Source organism: Trachurus trachurus (assembly GCF_905171665.1).
Source record: "Trachurus trachurus genome assembly, chromosome: 20".
In the NCBI taxonomy this organism is placed as follows: domain Eukaryota; kingdom Metazoa; phylum Chordata; class Actinopteri; order Carangiformes; family Carangidae; genus Trachurus; species Trachurus trachurus.
The window spans coordinates 5034480-5056427 of record NC_139911.1 but is presented as its reverse complement, the minus strand read 5'-3'; the positions used below and the strand labels follow the sequence as shown (position 1 = coordinate 5056427).

The window sequence follows — 21948 nt, the reverse complement described above, 5'->3', positions numbered from 1 at the left end:
ACACGCATCCTGTTTACTGAGGTGATCTGACAAGTTTTTTTAAATCTTTTTTTTTTTTTTTTTTTTACCAGTTCCTCCCCCTCAGTCTTTTTCTCACCGCCTTTGTTCTTCAGGTTGTTTGCAGCCGTTGATGGATTGAGGAGAGGATTTGTCAGCAGCAGTGTCACCTGATGCATCAACAACAATGATGCTTGACGCTGGCTAATTATGCATCGAAGTGCACGAGGATCAGGGAGGGAGTAAAGGATTTCTGCCCACAGCTCAGCTTTCCCAGCCCCTTTTTTTTTCTATTTCCTACCATATGAATATATTTACACTGTAGGAATTCCATGGAGTGCCGTGCTCTCCAAGAATCCCATCAACTTGGTTTCCCCATGGTGGGTGGGGTGGGGTGGGGCCAAGAGGAGAAGCCCCTACAGATAATCTAGATATTGCACAGGCCCCCTTTGAACTAGCATGACAAATTCACCCCTAGTGAAATCCCAACCCCCCCACCACACCCCCACACTCCCTATCCCCATACGACTCGATGCAATTTCCATTCGTAGCTCTTTGAAAAATATATTGAAGTGCCTCGCTGCTCTTTCTTTAATTTGCTGGAGATCTTGTCTTGTGTTGATCTTCTCCCAAGTCCTCACCACCACCATCACCCCCACCCTACACTGTAAAAACTCAAAACCAAGAATATTTGTCTCATTTCTTGTCGAAATGTCTCATTTCTAGTCAAAACTAATCTCTTTATAAGACTCATCACCTACAAATTAACTTGTTTTTAGATAATTTTCACTTGTTTCAATCAAAATTTTCACTTGAAATAAGTAGAAAGATCTGCCAGTGAAAGCAGTTTTTTGTGCTTGTAATAAGAAAGAAAAACTTGCCCCACTATCAGATTATTTCAAGTGAAAATATGCTTGAAAAAATTAAAAAGTGTTTTAAAAACAAGCTACTTTTTAATGTGATGACTCTTATTTTAAGTATAATGAGATTTGTTTTGACTAGAAATGACATTTAGACTAAAAATTAGACAAATATTCGTGGTAAGATTTTGAGTTTTTGCAGTGCAACCCCCACCAGCAGCAGCAGCAACACACGCTGGGGGCAATGCCTCTTTATTGATGCTGTAGTGGGTGAGAAGAGGGCAATAGGTCTGGCTGTGTAGTGAGTGTATATGGACCCGAGGAGTCTTGTTTACAGCCTGGATCCTGGCCCCTTTTTCTACCCCCTCTCCCCCACCCAACACAGCTCAGTTATGCATGTTTGAGATGCTGATGCTAGCGAGCGACTCTCCCTGGAGGGTCAAAGAGAAAAAAAAAATGTACGATGCTGTTTGTTTGGACGCGGTCTGGCCGTCTCTCTCTCTCGCTCTCTGACCGGCCGCAGGGATTAAGCTAATTGCAAGTATTGGACTTCCCAGATCTCTTTCTGGTCTCCTTCCACACATCACAGTCGTGTCAAAGCTCGCTCCCTCAACAATCAGGGCCGATGCTGCTGTGTGCTGTATGTCTGCGTATGGAATCGTGATGAAAATTAATTCAGAATTGCAGATGTGTTTTTGAGTTTTTCTTCTCAAGTGCGTGCCTTCTGTGTGTGTGTGTGTGTGTGTGTGTGTACATCGTATAGCTTCGGCCTGTGCGCTGCATCTTTGGGGAAATCTCGGAAGCCTCTGCATTAACAAGCAGATGAATCTAAGCGGATGTGTTCCATGTGCGTGTATGTATGGAGAGAGCTGATTCCCGAGGCTGATAATGGATTCACTTTACTCTTGTGTGCTACTTTTTGTAGTTAAATTTAATAAAGACTTTAGGGGAACGTCTTATTTTATGAGCCTATAAGCGCTGTCGTAGATTTGCACAGCCTGTGTAGTCGTTCTGTTTATAGACGACAATTATGTATTTTAACATGCTATTTAAGCAATTTCATGCAAATATAAAGGGAACGGTAATGAACAGTAATAGAAGGGCCTCGCCATCACCCTGCACCCTAAAAGCATAAGCCACCTCACACCCCAGTGAACCGCTTAATTGCCCACATCCACATAAAAGGCCCTAATGTACGCTCCCTGCTCTCCCCCACACACATCAAGCTATAGGAATCAAATGGAGTATAACTAATACAATTGATTTTGACCAGGCAATGCGAATAACACGATAACCGTGTCTCGCCAAGTGCTACTCAGGGGCACGCACTGCGATCCATGCATCCTTTATGAGCTGCTATTTATTGTGCTTTTAATGAAGCTTGATTGGCAGCGTGTCCTAGTGCCCATTATCGTCAGAAGGATGTGCTCATTCTAATCTGCAATTATCACCATAATTGCTCCCAGAATCCACCGGGCCCAAATAAGCAATCACTTTTCCCACCGCTGGCATGCCACCTGTAAGTGCTGCTCAGGAGGACACACACACACACACACACACACACACACACACACACATACATGCATATGACACTTCGACAGGGTGACGAGGTCTTTGTGTTTTTAGAGTCGTTCCTCATTTCATCCTCTGCTCTTTGTTTCAGTTTCTTCATCCTGCTTGACTTTGTTTCTTCTCCTCCTCTCACATGCTCTTGATTAACCTTTCCCTCTTTCTCTCCCTGAGAATTCCCCTCCCCACCTTTATCTCCACTTTCTTTCTATCCCACTCCCTACATCCCCGAGCGCTCATCCCCTCCCAGCACAAATTCCTAACCTTTGGTCACTTTCATCCCCGTGGTATGCATAAACGCGGGGCCTGTTATCACGCCGGTTGTCTCATCATAATTATGCATTTTGTCATGTGCTGCTTCTGTAGCTGCTGATAAAAGGAGAGGCTGATTAAGCTGAAGGAAGGGTATTGATTCCTATTGACAGCCCCCTCAAAGCCCCTTAATGAAGGGGGATGTAAATGAGGGTTTTCCACAGTGTTTAATGACTGCGCGCCATAAAAGGCCGACATTCTCCTGCAGTCTAAAAGGGACATGCATCACTCACAATGGTGCACGGGGGGACACTTTCAGTTATGGCGATGTGAAGGAGCAAGGGATGAAAGGAGGGAGGACAGGACAGTGTCAGTCAGGTATGCAGAAGAGAATCATGACTGTCAGATAAAGGGATCCTCTGCACAATTTAAAGGGGTGTAAAGGTGGTCGAGTGAATTATTCAAATATGAGAAAGCAACTGTAACAACATGTGAGCTTGAGTAATGTTGCCAGGTGTGGTTTCGGCCGACAGATCGCCTCAAAAACAACAACTGGTCCCATGTGTCTTACTGTACCACCCCGTCTCTCTTCTGTCTCGTCCCCAGCAGCAGTCAGATGGCTCCCAGTAACCACGACCGGATACAGAGGCTGAGACACGAGTTCCAGCAGGCCAAGCAGGAGGACGACGTCGAGGACCACACCTACAGCTTCGACCAGTCCTGGGTGAGCAGCCCCGAGCTACACAAACCCACTGTAAAAACACAGTATAAGTCCTGCAGAATCTTATTTGTGTGATTATTTACCTCTGATCTAAAGCGACTTAACTCAGAGTTGGTTATTACTCCATAAAACAGCATAATATCTAATAATAATCACTGCTTTTAGCAACAAAGTACAAACAAATCAATATTTCAGTAGTAACCATATCTTTCATCTGTATTTTCTTGTTGATTATCACTATTACCCAGTCCATTTGATTTTTCGTATTTCTTTTTAATGCACAGAGGATGAAAAATAATCCAATAATTGTATTCTCTCTGACTGATGTAAAAAAGGAAGGAAAAAGAAAAACTCTGAGCACAAATGCTATTTGCCTCCTGCATCATTCCCAGGAGAAGATATTTAGTTATATATCTCCGCTCAATAAAGTTATACAGCATCATAATTCTCTGTCCCCAGGGACCAACAATAACAACTATGTTGGTTGTTAAATTAATTATAATAAGATGAAGCAACATCAATATTAACTGTTTGCATGAAGTGCCTACATCTGGCACTCGTTCAGACGGTGAATGTGGTTCCACGTCCAAACTTTTCCTACTTTCTTTCTTTAACTAATTTATAATATTGAGGTCAAACCACGGGATCAAATCACTAATAACTCGTCTCTGTGTCTTTTCCGTCTTGGAAAAATCTGCCACTTTACAGTAGAGAGGAGGTGAACAAGAAAAAAACATTGACAGCGAGTGTCTGCTCAGGACTTTGAGGCAAAGTGAGGGGAGAGAATTTGATGACAGCGAGGCACAGTCTCATTTTAATTTTCATCAGACTTGATTAAAGGGATTTTTAAATTAAAAAATTTTAAATTAAAATTTTGGAGGACTTTTTTTTTTAAGCCGTTCTCCTCTTCTATGATTGATCTGTAACAACAATGGGATTTACTCCTTATAATTGGAAAAATGTAATCAAGTTAATTCCTTAGTTAATTCAGTCAGGCTTGATCTCGTGTCCCTCCCTGGTGAGCACGAAAAGTTCAACTGTGTGGAGTTTAAGTAAAGAAACTATTTCATCTTCCAACACATCACGTAATATCACTGATGATCTTCAAACGCAGTCCTTCCATTTACTGAGCACACCTTTATTAGAACTTAATTTAAAGGTCCCATACAGTATAAAGGTAGATTTCCATGTCTCCTTTGATCATAAAGCAGCTCTAGTTTCTATACTGATACTTGTGAAAGTACAAAAACGCTCAGTCCACAGAGAAATTCACTCACCTGTATTCAGAAAATGACCCTTAAAACAAGCCATTGGGGTTTCCTGTTACTTTGTGATGTCACAACAAAGCAATTATAACTCTCAGCTATGACCCAAGTCCCACCCACCTGGACCCAGCATCCACCCTGGCAGAAATTAGTTTTTCACATAGTTTACTTTGCTATATATATTTGTTTTATTTCATCACACAGAAAAACAGTCAACCAATCAGAAGAGAGACCCAGATTCTCCCCTTTTCTGATTGATATAACTACATTAAGATGGTTTTGGTGTGTTAAAAACCACAAATAAATCTTCTTACGCCTCAACACTTAAACACAGGAAAATGTAAAAATATTTGACTTCTAGCTTGTCCTCTTTATTTTAAACTATTGAGCCAAACTTGTAAAAACACACAGAAACCAATTAGAGCTCGAATAATTGTATATTTTTGCAGCGCAATGGCTCGAGACAGACGGGGCTGTTCTCTGTCGTGTGACTCTCCTGACCTGGTTTCTCTCCCTTGGGGGAGAAAATTATGGGTCAAAATGGCAGAGCTTTTAAAAGTGAAAATATTTGGCATCACATTTTGTGGAGAATTATCAGTGTCAGTTTGTCAATTAAATTGCTTGTTGGAGCAGCAGCCATCTTCTGCTGTTTTCACTCCTGCTGTCTAAATAAGTTTGAGTTTAGACGATATAGAGCATGTCTCCTGCCACGGACAAAGGCGGACTCTATTTGCCCTGGATAAGCTGTAGTGTTAGTCCTACTGATGGTGGAAAATCACCGTGAGCGCCGACATCTTACACCACTGTTTTCTTAATAGCTCTTTTTACCCGTTCTCGCTGTCAGAATGAGATGTTAACTGTTTGTTCAGAGCTGAGCAGTCTGTCTGTCGGAGTCTCTGAGCTCCTAATTGCTTGTGACTGTTGACATTGTTGAACGTACCCCTGCTATTCTACACTGCTAAGAAGATATAGGGCCGGCCCGGGAGTATTCAAGTATTTTATTAGCTCCCTTTCATGTTATTTCAGTCCTGAGAACAAGGATCCACAATAGCGGAGCTTGTTAGCAAAGATACAGACGCGCCCGTGTTATGTGTTGACACTGATTAGATGTAGTCAAAGGAAATCCTGCCTTAGTGTCATCCAACAGCTAAATGGATATGGCTCTATTTGAGATAGATGGGGCCAAGCACTTAAACATGGAAACCAAAGGAAAATATATGTAAAGCAATAGAGGGTAAGAATATGAAGTGATACATTTATTTTGGAAGTGTTGGTGAAGAGAAGAAAGAAAGAAAAAACCTTTTGTGTGGAAGCAGGAAAAAGAAGTGAAATACATCAAGTAATAAACTCTTATTCCACATTCATGGTTTCCATTTGAACTGAGCGATTATGAAACTGAAAATATACCTCTCAGAGAATGAACTCTGCATCTGTGGATTTCTGAATTGTAGATAGATTCACAGAGTTTGGACTCAGACTGAAAAACATAACCTCGTAGCCGTGTTTTCTTTTCCTGCAGAAACTGATACCTGTTCCCTTTTTTTTTAAATTATTTTTTAGCTTTGGATTTCATTCTGCCATCGCTGAATGTTGTTCACAGTGATGGAAGTCAAACCTGCCTGACCTCCAGTTTTCTTTTTTTTACCGATCAAAACATTCAGTGAAAAGTGACTGTAAACAGGAAAAGGCAAAGATGCTCGAGCCGGCAGTTAAATGCCTCCCACATGAGCGTCTTCAGAGCTGCACTTTGAGGCACTTTGTCCCTGAGCACTCAAGGTCGCATCACCGTGGCCTCCACACAGATCTGCAGAGCACGAGCAGCTGCTAGTATCTCCGGGCATGAGTATGGTGTTATTTACAGTGCATAAGAACAAACCGCAGCAGCTCAGATTTACTCGGCCGCTGATAGAAGGGATTAAAGCAATATTGAGAAAACAATATCACCTCAGGGTGCATTTAGTAGCGGTTGGTGCTTACAGTATAATCGTATCATATGATCTCCATTAGTAGATGGAGTCCACACAGTCGCTCTGTAGATGTTCAAATCTCCAAATGTTAACGATGCTCTGCTGCTTCTGGTCTTTGCTTTGTTGTGACATCACAAAGTTACAGGAAGTCCTGGCAGCTGGTTTTACTGTAAGGCTCAGTTTCTGAATACAGTAATTTCTCTGTGGAGGCTTTGATACTTTGACAGTGTTAATATAGAACTTAGAGCTGCTTTATAATTAAAAAAGACATGCATGTCCTCCTTTATTTAATATTGTCCCTTTAAGAATGACCTATATAGCTCTATTATTGTTCAAGTTCAATTTACGCTATGTTTTTTGTGTCGTCATTTGACTGATTACCCAATATCCTCATGGTCCACTGCTGGTTTACAAACTGCTGTTATATATTACCTCTTAAAAAAACACAGTGGAAAAAACAGATAATGTGCGAGAGGATGATCATAATGAGGAACAGGAACAGAGGGAGCGTTTGGAGCAGCGTGAGGTGTGAGGCTCCCTCCCTGTGGGTTTGACCCCAGCTTGTCTCTGGGGTGTCGGAGTAGTGAGCTCAGGTATGTCCGCTCTAACACCTGTAATGATAATGCTGGGGTCAGTCCTTGAACCTGCAGCCCCCCCCCCCCCCCCTCATCCCCACCTCGAATGAAATAATGACCAGCAGGACACGAGAAGTCCTGTCTATCACGTAGCCCCGAGCCAACATACACAATTAGAGCTGGCATGTTTTCTCTCCCTCCCTCGCTGCTGCTGCTCTGTGAGAGGGGATTTCCAGATGTTCATCATAAAGCCGCTTCGTATTTTCCAAAGAGTTGCCTTTTTCTCTTTCTCTCCCTGCGTCTGAGGCAATAAAATCAACTTGTGCTGTTGGGTTGAACCAATGAGCATGACCACACAGACGAGTTCTAGCGCCATGCTGGTACCTTGGATCAAACACACCAACGGCAGCTTGTAAAGCCCTTTATTTATGTGAATTCTTTTGATTTTATTATCGCTCTATCTCCTGCTACCAGGATACATGCGTCCACACAAGCATTTGTTATGTTTACACAGAACTCTGCCTCCTCTGAATCTGGTGCTTTTGTGTCAGAGGGCGTCTGATTGCGATCGCGAACTCTTTCCTATGCGATCATGTGAAGAATAAGCCACTTTTAGCTGCAGTCACTTGACTTCCCGGGGGGCTAAGGGTCGGAGTTAAGGAAATATAGCTCTGTGCCATGACAGTGTGGGAGCCCTCGGCTGCATAACCACTCAAACAATACACAGACTGTGTTGAGTTGATGCTGCAAAGACAAACCTTAGCTTAACTTTTTCCATAAGAACAGAAAATTATATTAACTCAACACATTCTTACAGCATAAATGTCAAAACTCTTTAAATATCCCATATTTTACATGTGTTTTATATCACGTGTTGATCCTTAAAAGGAAATATTTGTTGTTTCAAGAACTAAATACCATCTCAGTGTAGTTTTGCATCTCCTCTCTCAGCTTCTCTCTGGAGCTCTAATAACAACAGTTTGGTGTCAGCCAATCAGAAGACAAGACAATTAGATGCTCTCTTCTGATTGGCTGGCTGATTTCTGTCAATAATACAATAAAAAAAGAGCAGATTTCAGGTAAAGCAGTCAGAGAAACCAAATCATATACTGTAAGGTTAGGATGGTAGATCCAGACGATGAATGTTTTGTTGTGACATCACAAAGTGACAGGAAGTCCTGACGGCTGGTTTTAAGGCTCCGTTTCTGAATACAGGCTGTATGTGTTTCTCTGTGGACTGAGGCTTTGATACTTTCACAGTATTAATATAGAGTCTAGAGCTGCTTTATAATAAATAAAGATGTGGACATTTACGTTTATAAATGATCGGATCTTTAAAGGAAAAGCATCATAATCTAGGAATAGACTAATCCTCTCCTCATTCTGAATTATACCCTGAGGGTTTTTGTTGTTTTTTTGTGCTCAGGCTATGATCCGTCCTCTTGCTTCCATCTCAAAGAATTTAGCATCACTGTACAAGCTGCAACAAATTATGCTGCTTTTGTTTATTCTGGCCGATCTTTTGTCCAGCCTCCCTTTCAGTTTGCTACGCTACGCTACGCTCATGCTAGCTGTGAAGGCTGCCTGTGTAAATTGTGGATAAGTGCCGGTCAGTCAGGCATGGTTTACTGATCTCATGATTAACACACCACCTCCACTGCTGTGAGCAGTAGGACGTGCTGAGATGTTTGAAAAGTTAAAGTTCGTGATAAAGATTGTGCAATAGATTTTTGTTTCATCACAAATACATGATGTTGTTGCCAAATCGGAGATAAAACACACATGTGCACTCACGAACGTACCTGCACAGATGTATGCAATGCCTAAAGTATTTCTATTGCACTCTATTGCTTAGCGAGATACCAAACTGTGCTAACAGATAAGGCAGATAACAAAAGAGAGGAGAGGGGAGCAAAGTGATTGCACTGATATTTTTCAGCACTATTACCTCACACGGATATCTCCCCCTGCAAGAAATGAGGCTGCTACATTTTGTTCTGGCTTTCCGTCCGTGCTGCGGAGTCCTAAAGTGATATGGAGATAACCAATCCAACCTCCCATTCAGCATGGTTTCCCGGGCCAAAGACCGGGAAATGGCAGACCACACTGCGTGCTCTCAGATGGATGCTCTGCCCAGAGCTACACACCCTAGCAACCACAAATGGACTGAGCTTGCTTATAATAAATTGGCGGAATTGGGTCGACACAAGGAGAGAATCATTACCCAGCTGGGCTTTTGTCAGGATGTGGCGTTTCGTGTGCCATTCTCTGCTCACTTTCGTCTCGTTCTCTATCTGCCCATTAGCGACGTAAATGCCTTCCATGTGGCTGTTTGTGTGTATGTGTGTACAGCACGCGGGCCGCCCTCTTAAAAACTGCTCCCTTATGCTGCGGCCTACAAATATAGCATTATGAGGAATGTGGGCAGTGGAGCCATATGTTTGGTGCTGACCCATCACAGCAACCTGCTTTGATATCTAAAAGGTCTGTGAGCAGCTCTGCACCAGGCAGCGTCACACCTCGGCTGCTCTCGCTTATGTGTTTTTGAACTTTTACAGCTCAGCTCCATCCCAGCTGCTTCCCCCCACCCCACCACACCACACCACACCACCCCACACTCCCCCCAGATTTTTTGATAGCTGCAAATAATTTTCATAATTATGTCCCCCTCCTCCTGGCTCTCACCGTCTGTGAACGCTCCCATGTTTAAACAGGTGGGGAGTTATTTTCTTCTCCCTGCCTTTTGTCTGTGACACCACCGAGGAAACAAGGGGAGGGGATAAAAGCCGCGCCGTATTGACATCATTTTTCACATTATTGGATAAAAACGAACACGCACGTCTCCTTTGATTTGATTTCAACAAATGTCATGTTTTATATGGCATTGTATTCCAGAGCCTAACATGGAATAATCTGATTCTCCTTCCCTGGATAATGCCATTACACTGACTGATTTTCTCTCCTGGCTATTTCTCATGCATTTCTTCTTTGGCATGGAGTCATCCAGCCCTTAAACTGCTCGCTTTCAAACCGGGAACGTCGAACTAAACCTCCGGATTCCTCACCACTTCCTCTCACACCGCGTTAAAAACTTCAAGTGTGCGTGACTAATTATTTTCTCACCAGCACGTTTTCTCCTCCTTTTCCTTTACAGTTCATATGATATTGGTTTATGTACCGCTGCTGCTGCTGCTGCTGCTGCTGCTGCACTCAGTGGGTGTTGTTCCAGCAAAACCCGATACACCAGAGTCCAATTTGACCTCAGCAATGCAATGCAGAAGACTGTTATGTTTTTTAAGAAACTTGGAGGTCTTGAGAACTTGCTATTGACGCTGAGTGAAATGTAATTGCGTTGTTATTGCAGCTGTCCAAGTGAGGAGGAAAGCAGCAATTTCACCCAGACAAGATATTTCCCAAAAAGACACTTTTCCTGACAGCTTTTTCCATACGCCAACCCACCTTTAGCCCATCATGTACCATTACCCCTCGTCTGCCGCCAGCCCCACAAACAAACAAACAAACACACGCAGTTTCCAAATTAAAGAAAAAAAATCTCTTTCCAAGCTTGAAAACACAGATTCTTTCAAGCTTTAAAACTCAGCTGACCAGTAAAATAGTCCAAATTATTGCTTCATATTTACTTAAGCGGAAATTTATGCACACGAGCTCCACCGCCGCCGCCACCACCTGCCGACCACATTACCGTCTCAGCCTTATGAAAACTGACACTTGGTCAAACCACACTCATAACACCTCCTCAAGCTCGCCTCCATTTAATTGGCTTGTCATGTTTTTTCATCAGCCGGCTCTTTAGCAGTGCGCTGGTGCTGAGGGAGATGATATCTCCATGTCAACGCCGCTGATGATCAGACAATAAACACACACACTCTGGCGTGGGGGTTTAGTGATGTGCAGTGGAGTTGCACGCAGATCTGTGGAGTAAAGCAGCGACTGGTTCTACTCTAAGCTAAAGATAGTGCACTAATGGATGCTACTTCATTTATAAGGTTTACATGCTGCTTACTCCTAACACCCATTTCATTCTGGAGGACTGTGGTGTAGATTATTTAAAAGCAGTTAGTGTAGTAGTTGTAAGAGCCACTACAGCTGCACATCCATCAACAGAGACTCAGTTGTTAAGAGGAAGATGCGATGCTACTGTCGCCGATGTTATTTATATTTGTGAACAAGATTGTGGAGTTGCTTTTTATGTTTAATATTTGTCACCTCATCTTTCCTTCGTGTTGTCCTCATTTAAATGTCATCTCCAGTCCCAACTATCATTAGTATGCAAATGAAGATAGTAATTTCATGCTCTTCACTCTTTTTGTACATTGTTTGGACACTTAGACTTACAGACAGGCTAAAGAGACGTGTGCCTGTGCTGTAATTGAGCATTCATCTCTATTATTATTTCTTGAAATGAAATAAAAACAACCTCAAAAAAACAAAAAGAAATTGTTGAATACAGCTCCGATCAGAGTTGTTGTGAAGGTCGTATTCAAGCGTTAAGTGTTTCATAACAACCAAGGCTTTGTAATTGACAGAGAGATCGTATCGTTGGTGAATTAAGCATAAAGAAAATTAATTAAACTTTTCATCCGGTGGCACAGGTGCATTGTCATCATGCAATCACACCCTCTAACAACCAGCTCCCCTGACGGCAGCTCTAAACACAGGAGGCATCACACTGTCAAACCACCTGCTGCGTTGAGGGACGACTGTTCCATCATCCCAGTGTGTGTGTGTGTGTGTGTTTGTGTTTATGTGTTTGTGTGTATGAGTGAGTGTGTAAACAGGCAGGTTTGTTTCGTCTCCAAAGGCAGAAGTGTTTGACTTTACCTCTACATTATCTTGACTGTGTGTCTCTTCTCTTCTCTTCTCATCTCGTCGCTGGACGTTGCAGGTGGGAAACGGGACAGAGACACAGAGTGGACGTCACTCCGTCACCGTGGAGACTCAGGTCCAGAAGCAGCAGCAGCAGCAGCAGCAGCAGCAGGACGACAGAGACGGTTTCCAACAAGCACAGAGACAGTACAGCTCGTTGCCACGGTGAGACCTCCTCCTCCTCCTCCTCCTCCTCCTCTCTCCCTCTCTTCCTGCCCGGTCTGTGACTTATCACGTCCATCCTGCCCTTTCTCAACCTCTTCATTTGACTTTTTCGATTTCCATCAATTTCTTCTTCCGCCCACCCCCCCCCCCCCCCCCCCCGCCCCTCGCTTCAGCGCGTATCTCTCCGGCTACAAAGTCAATCACCACAAAGCCACTTTCAACTCGTCTCCAGACATTTAAATGATTCTTAACAAAACTCTTTGAATGAAATCATTTAATGTGATCGCTCTGAATTATTTGACTGATATGCACCTTCATTAAGTCAATGTTGACCCTCTGGAAGAAGTGACTTTGTCGCAGACATCAGACCCCCCACCCACCCTCCCTCCTTCCAACTCTTTATCGTTAACAGCTCTAATATCGTGTTTTTTAAAGGGAATTCTCTCTCGCCTTACACAGCTTGAGTTCAGAGCTACAAACGCTGCACTTTATCTTCGCCGTCATCCTGTTTCGATTCTTTTGCATATTTTGTCAAAGAGATGCCAATAAAGCTTTACCATATCTAACATCTTGAGGCCTTCAGGGGGGGTGGGGGGCGAAGGGAGTTTTAGTATCACTATTTGCATTTCCCTGCCACGGCTCTGTAAAGCGCCTTCACCAATCCTCTGCAGCTTTCTAATCGCTCTTTAATGTCGATGCAAATTGCAAAGCGAAGCCGCTGCTGGTGAAGAATTTCCCCGTGTTTAAAGAGAGAGAGTCACTAACTTTGAGTGACTAACACGGGGTTTTAAAGTTAGTAATAAAATAAACATCATTTCCTTCCACATTAGAAGTAATCCAGTGTGAGTTTTTTTTGTGTTTTGAATTATACAGTATGTACTGTTCGTTCTAAAATGCTTAAAGTGAAGTCGGATTTATTTAAGTTTTGCTCCTGTGCCAATTTAAACACAAGACCGAACACTTAATGTGTGTATATACAGTGCAGTATATATATATGAGTGTGTGTGGTCTTTTCATTCAGGGGGGAGTCCACTCTGTTCCTCCCTTCCTCTTTTCCTCCGCTTTCTCTGACCAGGTCGATTAAAACATGTTCCTCGTCTGGATGTATGGATTTGTGTGATCCACATGGGCCACATGTGATCAATGTGGTCTGTATGAGCCAGACCAATCCATACATTCCCTTCATAGGTGTCATCTGCCTGCATCTCATGCAATCTGGCATTTTCCCCCCCAAGCCCCCACCCCTCACCCCTCCTCTCTCTCGCTAAAGCCACTTCTCTTGGGAAAGTTTGGTCTAGCCGGGCCCGAGGAGCCCAGCCGGGAGCGGCCTTTGATATGCATTCCTCTCATAATCTCATAGCTCGTCTTGTAGCAAAGGAGTCGCATGAGCTCAGGCTTGACATTTGACCCCGGCTCAGGCTTTTTAGAGCTGGTGGCGGAGCTGCGGCTGCTCATTAAAGAGCTGAAGACTTACATCCCCAGATTAATAACCACAATTCCCTCTAACCCCGACCAACCTCTCCTTGGATCCCCTCCATCCTGTCGTCCGCTTCCAAAAACAGGAAGCCTGAGCAGTGAGCCGTTCAGCCAAAAGGGGACACACACACCCACACCCACCCTCCACACACACACACATTCACATTCACAGACACAAAAACTCCTTTCCCAAAGAGGTTCCAGAAGAAGAAGAAGAAGACGTGGTGGCTGGTTATCTGATGATGGCCAGGCTTAGCGGGCTGTCTGGGATGTGAGGGCTGGAGCAGCGCTAATGAAGGCTTGTTGTGGGAGCAGGATTAGCTGTGACAGGCAGTGGAGGGCGAGAGAGGGAGAGCCAGGAGAGGGACGAGTGTGTTAGTAGGAAAGAGAGACCACTGATTAGCCTGAAAGAGACGCACACTCGCACACAAAGACACACAAACACACACACACACACAAATGCGGTCAAGATTAGACTCTTAACTGCGGCCTGCATGGGTGAACTGCCAGTAGCTCCCCCCCCGTACACCCAACAATGTTGTTCCACGCTATAAAGAAAACATTATTCCAGATTGGTGGACAATTTATTTGTATAATATCAAAGCGATGGCTCCTTTGCCCATTGCATACATTTGTTTTATTCCCCTAATCATTTTGAATCTGCATGTGTGTGTGTGTGTGTGTGTGTGTGTGTGTGTGTGTGTGTTTGTGTGTGTGTGTGTGTGTGTGTGTGTGTGTGTGTGTGTGTGTGCTAGTTCTCCTCCTCCTCATAAAGTCTGATTCTTCCCAGCTGTTTTAAAGAAACACACAGCGGCCGCAGATTTTTCTGCGAGCCAACTTCCTGGCTTTGTTTGTTATGTTCTGTCATTCTAAATTTACCCCGTTCTCTGCCATGATGTATTTTCCCATCCCCTCCCCTCCGTAAATGTAACTAATCTACTCCGTGACATGTTCTGGCGCAGGAGTAGAAGTGATAAGAGACCGAACCCCCCCCCCCCCCCCCCCCACCACCCCCCTACCGACGCATCAATCATTCAACATTCCTGTGGAACAATGCCATCGCTGCTCTCTCTCTGCCTCTCATTGCCGCCAAAGACTTTCCCCTTAAATCTTAAATCTCCGCTTTTCTACTTCTCGGATCTACTTTAAAAAAAAATTTTTTTAAAAGAAAGGTTCAGTACAAATGGCTGCCGTGTGCAACAGGCGTCCTGCGATTCCAAACAAGGCGGCTCCCTCGTGAGCGGCGCTGGCTGCTCCCTAAGCCAGAGCGGGGTGTAAATGCATGGCGGCTCGCCCAGACACCGAAAAACCCAGATTCGGAGCATGTGGTGGGGCTCTTTCTGCAGTCTGTCCCTGCAGCTGCCCCTCCGCCAATTACCCCTCTCATACATGCACATACACACACACATGCAAAGAAACATAATGTATTTGTTTGACACATGTACAGCACATAAATGCATACACATTTGTCCATGCGTGCATAAATGTAAGACTTGAACTCACAAGGACAAACACAGTCACATTACATGGCCATGTGCTCCGGCCCCTCCCCTCCCCTTTGGATACTGTAGTGTGGACCACAAAGGGCCTCCATTAGTGATGCTGTGGGATTTTTATTACATTGACTGGGATAAATCAACCTTTTGAGTTCAAGTGGTGAGAAAGTAGAAAATAGAGTCATTTGCGATCTCAGCTTTGCCTTCGCTGCGCCGAGTCACGCTCCACACAAGGGGTTAATTGGAGTCCTGATACTGATACTGAGCTCTCGCCCATTGATATCAATGTTATCCTGTAAAGCTTGAAGCCTGGATGTGGCTTTAATTATGCTTTAATTATGCTCCAACCTTCACAGAGACTCTGTTTATTTACATTTTTATGCATAATCTTCTATCATTTTCTGTATATTGGAATCAGCTGTAATCGCTGGATTTAAACCATTCATACAGAGCGATGATCGTCGTGAGCAGATGGTTTATTATCAACAATCCCACACAGTGGATCCACAAGTGTCTCTTCATATCTGCTCTGGGCCAAACTTGTACTCGGCAGCGAGTGACATCGTCTCTGCAGCTCCAGTGTAACCGCTTCACGTCAGCTGTAAATCAAGCTGAGGAGAATTTATAGTTTTTTTTTTTACTTTTGGTTCTGTCGTATAAATCATCCAAGTCATTTTCTCCCTGTGGAGCCACAGCACTGTAAACACAACATGAGAGACTGGATCCGTTCACTTCATTTAAAGGTTTCAGTTTTTTTTTTTTTTTTTTGAAAAAACAAAATAGTTTGACAGAAAAGGCACAAAGTCCTTTGAGCGATAAACGGCCCGGTCTTCTTCGTCGTTTGTTCCTCTGTGGAATGAGACCCGTCTGGAAAAAAGAAATGCCGGCGTTGTGACCTTAAAAGCCGAGCGCCCGTGAACTCGAAAGCCTCTTTGAGCGCGCCGCGGGTCAGTGAGGTGTGAATGGGATTTCTCTTAGCACCCCGGACACAAAAGACACTGTCACAGGTCTTCCATCGCACGTCTGCCTTAATGGATCCTAATAATGGAGGAGCAGGCTTAACACTTCAGCCAGAAACCTGCCAATTCACGATGATGGCTTTCCAGAGATGGTTTTTTGGAAGAGGCATGTATGGTGGAAGGCATGTGTGTACGGGAGATAATGTATCCATTTTCTCATCCAGACCAAAGCGCTCTACATCCAGTCAACCAGGTGTTAACGGCTTAAGGAAAACACGTGTTCTGGTATTTATGATGAGAGCTGCAACAATTAATCGATTAAGCGAACAATAATCGATTATGAAATGAATCGTCAACTATTTTGACAATCGAATAATCGGTTAGAATAGTTTTTTGTAAGAAAAAAAGTGCAAATTCTCTGATTCCAGCTTCTTAAATGTGAATATTTCTGGTTTCTTTGTTCCTTTATGAGAATAAACTGAGTATCTCTTTGGTTTGTGGACAAAACAAGACATTTGAGGACGTCATCTTGTGGTTTGGGAAACACTGATTGACATTTATCATAATTTGTTTAAAGCCCCACTTTTATTCCTCTTCGTCTTGTATGAATGAAACACAGCTTGTTGTTGTACCATGGGACAAAATCACAGCTCTCATTTAACATTGAGTTTTTCATTGTTATTATCTTCCCATGCTCTTATTCAACATGTTTATTCTATTCACTTCACATGTCCTCATTTAACATTTTGTTTTGTTTTTCCCACCTGCTCCTGTTTAACATTTTGCATTTGTTTAGTTTTTTTTTTTTTACACATTTATGACGGTGACTCATCATAACAAGGAAAAACTTCTCAGTCAAAGCGAGAAAAAAAAAGAGAAAAAGAAAATTGGTTTAATTAACATCATTGAGAAATCAAAAGAGCATGGTAAATGCCGCCGTGTGTGACAACAGAAACTGGATGGAGGTGCTGTAGATAAAACACACAGGCCTCGGCTGCCAAAAAATGTTGCTTTCAAAGACTCGGTGGAGCAGAACGGTTCACCGCCGCTTCCTGCGCCGACGCGTCTGTACATTAAATAAAACGTGAAGTCGACCGTGTCATTGAACAATGGATCCTATGAACAGAATCCTTAAGCTGAAATGTTCCCATTTGGTTAATTGGAGACATTATTCTCCGACACCAACTTCTTAACGTCAGACTCAACAGCTGTGAGGTTGATGCACAAGCAGGTGCAGGTTGAGTCCACTTAAGACACTTTAAAGGGATAGTTCAACATTTTGGCATAGCAGTACAGTAGGTTCGTTACCTTTATTTGTCGGTGTAAGCTATTTTTAGAACGGCGGAGCAGAGCCGTGAGCTGCTCAGAGCTACACTACGGAGGCTAAAGGAATTTCTTGGTTTCCCTCATCAAACTCATCAAATACAAAATCCCAAAACTCCAAAACGCTTTTGTAGACAAGTTGTGACCTGCACAATCACCACGCTATGAGATAATAATGGAACATTACGAAACGGAGCCATTTTCGAGGTAAATACAGGGTAAATACAGAGTCTGCCTGCTGAAAAACTGTCCCTGAACGCAACGCGCATCAGCGGTTTTGCATGAATTTACCTCTAAAACAGCTCCGTCTCGTAACGTTCCGTAACACACTCATAGCGTGGTGATTGTGCAGGTCACAACTTGTCCACGACAGCGCTCCGCCGTTCTAAAAATAGCTTACACCGACAATTAAAGGTAACGAACCTACTGCTATGACTATAGGTATTATGGCAATGGGCCAATTTGCCAAAATGTTGAACTATCCCTTCAATGCTGGAAGAGCCAGGGGATCGAACCGCCGACCCCCACTCGGAAAGTTCTCAGTCACATTCAGGACCATGGAGAGCAGCTCTCAGTTGAATCATGGCTTCCTTCTTCACTGTAGCACCTGGTGACGCACAAACTCACTGACGTCCGTTGAAGCGACATAGTCATCAGATCCTGAGATGAGTCTGTTGCTCGCACAAACCTCCTACGAACCAAATCTGCAAGTTAATTCCCTAAGGTGTCAAACTTTATCATCATATCTATGTATGTTTCCTCTTTGCTGCTCTTTTTCTGTCCCCTGACCTTCTTAATTCTGCTCATCACAGCAGGGAACCAACTTTTTTTCCCCTAACACAGTGTCACCAGTGCTCTCACCTGCACCAGCCAACAGCTCCTCTTTGAAATCCTCCTCTAAATATAAAAAAAAACAGACAAGTGGAAAATGTCAGTGGACTCGTCAATAGCCAGCGATGTGTTTTTGAGTTTCACTGAGCCCTCGAACACATCCACAACCAGTGACTGTGCACTTCTCAAACACTTCCTGCACTTGTTTTCCTGAATAGTTGAGTTAAAGTTTGGTTAGTAGTTCCAGTAGCATGGGAATATCTCAGGGTGTTGTTGTGTTCTCCTGCAACCGTTTCACTGCAAATGAGGCATCTCACTCTAGATTTACTGAAGGGTGAGGTAATGAACACGAGCTTATCGGTCCGTTCTTCATTCAAGCTGCGGTTTTTCCACGTCAGACTTTCCACTTCAAGCTCTTTTTGAGGGTGACAAAACAACAAAAGGCTTCTCTTCTGGCTTCCTGGAAATGTTTTTCCACCGATCAGAACACAGCTCAACAACCGAACCGACCGAGTCAAACCAGTTAAAGTTTGATTCGTATTTCCTGCCAATCAGTTCAGGATTCTGCAGTTTTTACTCCCCAGTGATTTCTCTTTTACTTTTCCACTTAGACCTAAGTATCTGCCATTATGGCCCGAGTTCACGCTGTTCACACTGATACAGTCTGACAAAAATAGCATTAATTCTACAGAGAAGAAAGTGAAATGTACATGTATTTTCTATGTGAAAGTCCGACCTCTACAGCCGTCGGGACAGATGTGGTTGATGAGTCCTGGTGTCGGCGCTGTCAGGCAGACTGGGGATGAGTCGAGGGCGGGTGATGCCGTGAGGCTGCCATTACCCTGTCTGTGCTGAAAGTGCACCCGTCTGCATCTCAACAAAAAAAAAAAGAGAAAAGGAGTTGAACGGATGAAAGCAGCCATTTTTCTCTGGGAGGTTTTAACATTTGTGTTTGTTTACAATGTGGAACTAATAGTCCTGCGGGCGTCTCAGCCTTCCTCCGTTTGTTTTCTGTCTCTTTTATGTCTCGGTCTTTATGTCACTGGATTCAGTGTAATCAAGCAGCAGGCTATAACAGATCCCTCTTTTGCTCCACCCATGTTGCTTTCAGTATTTTAACTCAGCGCCGCCGCTGCTGCTGCATCCCCCTTTTTAATCTCAAAATGTGAAAACAGTCACATTCTGTGCTGAAGTGCAGTTTCCTTTGAATTGCTCTTCAATAGCTCAGACCCAGAGGCCGATGCAGGAGAAAAACAAGCTTTTCTCAGCAGAGTTAAGCTCAATCTTCTCTTTGCTTCTCTTTAGACTCAGGTGCTGTTGAATGTGATTCTCTCAAACCGCTGCTCGACTGGCCTCTTCTTCATTCTGTCTCTTGTGTTTTCAGGCAACCCCACAAGAACCCCAGCACCTCGTCGTCCCAGGACTCGTGGGACAAGGCGTCAGAAGGACACCAGACGCCCAAGGACCCCCGCCACCACCCCTCCCCCTCCGTCCAGGGGGCGCGTAACGGCTACCTGGGAACGTCCAACTTCAACGCCCGTGTCCTCTTAGAGACTCAGGAGCTGCTGAGGCAGGAGCAGAGACGCAGAGAGCAGGAGGCCAACAAGTCCAGGCCGCCACCTGCACAGGAAGCCCAACCACCCGGCGGCGGCGGCGGCGGCAGCAACATCTACGACCACGCTCCGGCCCCCGGCCCCACCCCACCACCTCAATCCAAGGGCCCCTACAGGCAGGACGTGCCCCCGTCTCCCTCCCAGCTCGCCAAGCTCAGCAGGCTTCACGGCTCGGAGAAGGGACGGCCGTTCTACTCCTGAGAGGAACCAGGAACTGGACTGTGGTGGTTTTTATTAAGTGGGACTGATTGTTACGGAGCTTTAACAGGGAAATATACAAAGAGGGCAATAAGTGTTTTGTTGTTGTTTTTATAAAATGCTGGGAACTGTTCATATAAAATGTTAATATTTTAAAAAAGAAAAGAAAAAAAAAGATTTTTTATGATATGAACCATGAATCCTTTTTAGCTGCAACCACAGAGAAATGGGATAGTTCAACGTTTTGGCAAATTGGCCCCATTGCCATAATCCCTATAGTCATAGCAGTAGGTTCGTTACCTTTAATTGTCGGTGCAAGCTATTTTCAAAACGGCGGAGCAGAGCCGCGAGCTGCTCAGAGCTACGCTACGGAGGCTCATGGGATTTCTTGGTTTACCTCATCAAACTCATCAAATACACAATCCAACAACTCCAAAACGCTCTGCTGGACAAGTTGTGACCTGCACATTCACCACGCTATGAGATAATAACACAACGTTACCACACAGAGTTGTTTTGGAGGTAAATGCAGAGACTGTTTGCTGAAAAACTGCCCCTGGAGGCAACGTGCATCAGCGGTTTTGCCTTCAGGGACAGTTTTTCAGTTCTGAGCAGCTCGCCACTCGGCTCTGCGGTTCTAGCCTGCACCAACAATAAAGGTAACAAACCTACTGCTAAGACTATAGCGATTATGGCAATGGGCCAATTTGCCAAAATGTTGAACTATCCCTTTAAGATGTTTTATGGTCGACCAATGGAGATGATCTAAGTGCCTTCTAGTCCACTGATGGTTCGCCTCAGCCCTGTGCCGACATCACAGCCATCGCTACGTCACCGCCCGTCTGACCTAAACACCATAAACCTCAAACACACGACCCACGGCCCAGGCATGTTTGTCCTCCACCCGGGTCCCAGTGGGGGTGTGAGTGGGAGTGGGAGTGGGAGTGGGAGTGTGTGTGTGTGTGTGGGGGGGGCGTCTTGTGTGAATCAGGCTTATTTTTTGCTGTTTGTGTTGGAGACTCTGCTGTACATGTGTGTGTGTGTGGGTGTGAGCTGCTGGCAGGAGATGGCATGTAGTGACAGAGCGTGGAGGTTAAGCAGCTTGTGTGAACTGTGGAGTCAGAGCTGTGGGCTTTGAGCATGACCACTCACCCCCACCACCCCCCCACCACCCCTCTACCACCTCGCCTCCGCTCAGAAACGTCCCTTTTGGTTTGCGATACACAACACAACTCTGAGTCTGTGTCCTCCTTCCAACCCCCTCTTGTATTTAATATGATAATCCTGAATCCTCTGTTCCTCTCTGCCGGCTGCTTTATCTCTGCTCCCTCTCTCTTCTTCACATTGTCACCCTCGCCATACGGCACTCTCAGCGGAGGAGCGCACTTTTTAAGATATCCTTTACTCACTCGCCACCCCTCCCCTCCCCAACCCACCCGCCTCCTCTCTGGGAATCCAGAAGTATAAACGGGGTCAGCTCTGGGTTATTAATTAATGTAGCTCATTAAAAATGAATGCGCCCTATTGTGTGTGGGTGTTTGTTGTCGTGTGTGGCGAGGAAGGAGTAAGAAACAGCGACCTTGCCGGCCGACGCAGCAACGCGGCTCTGGCCTCGGCCTCACTTTGAATGATTCTTCTGTAACCTGAAGCCTGTCGGACCTGAGGTGTGTGAGCTGCTCCCTGCTGCATATTTCATCAGGGTGGTTAGTTACGTGGGAAACCACACGGGCCCGGCAGTGGGTGGGTGGCCTCACTGAGGGACCGTCTGTCCTCAGAGCCGATACAATGGAGCTG

At 44.5% G+C, this 21948-nt stretch overlaps 1 protein-coding gene across 2 annotated transcripts in view; it reads left to right on the top strand.

Annotated features, from left to right (window-relative positions):
- LOC311003773 (partitioning defective 3 homolog) overlaps positions 1-20377 on the top strand; it is a 377802-nt gene extending 357425 nt beyond the window's left edge. Inside the window, exons 22-24 of one of the 2 annotated variants that reach the window (XM_083995614.1) lie at positions 3288-3402; positions 12113-12258; positions 19728-20377. In XM_083995614.1, coding sequence (XP_083851740.1) covers positions 3288-3402; positions 12113-12258; positions 19728-20157 — 691 coding nt within the window. In that variant the 3' untranslated portion in view covers positions 20158-20377. Of the gene's footprint in view, positions 1-3284; positions 3403-12112; positions 12259-19727 lie in introns of both variants that reach the window. The other variant, XM_083995613.1, reaches the window with a different exon arrangement.
- Positions 20378-21948: the final 1571 nt, after the last annotated feature.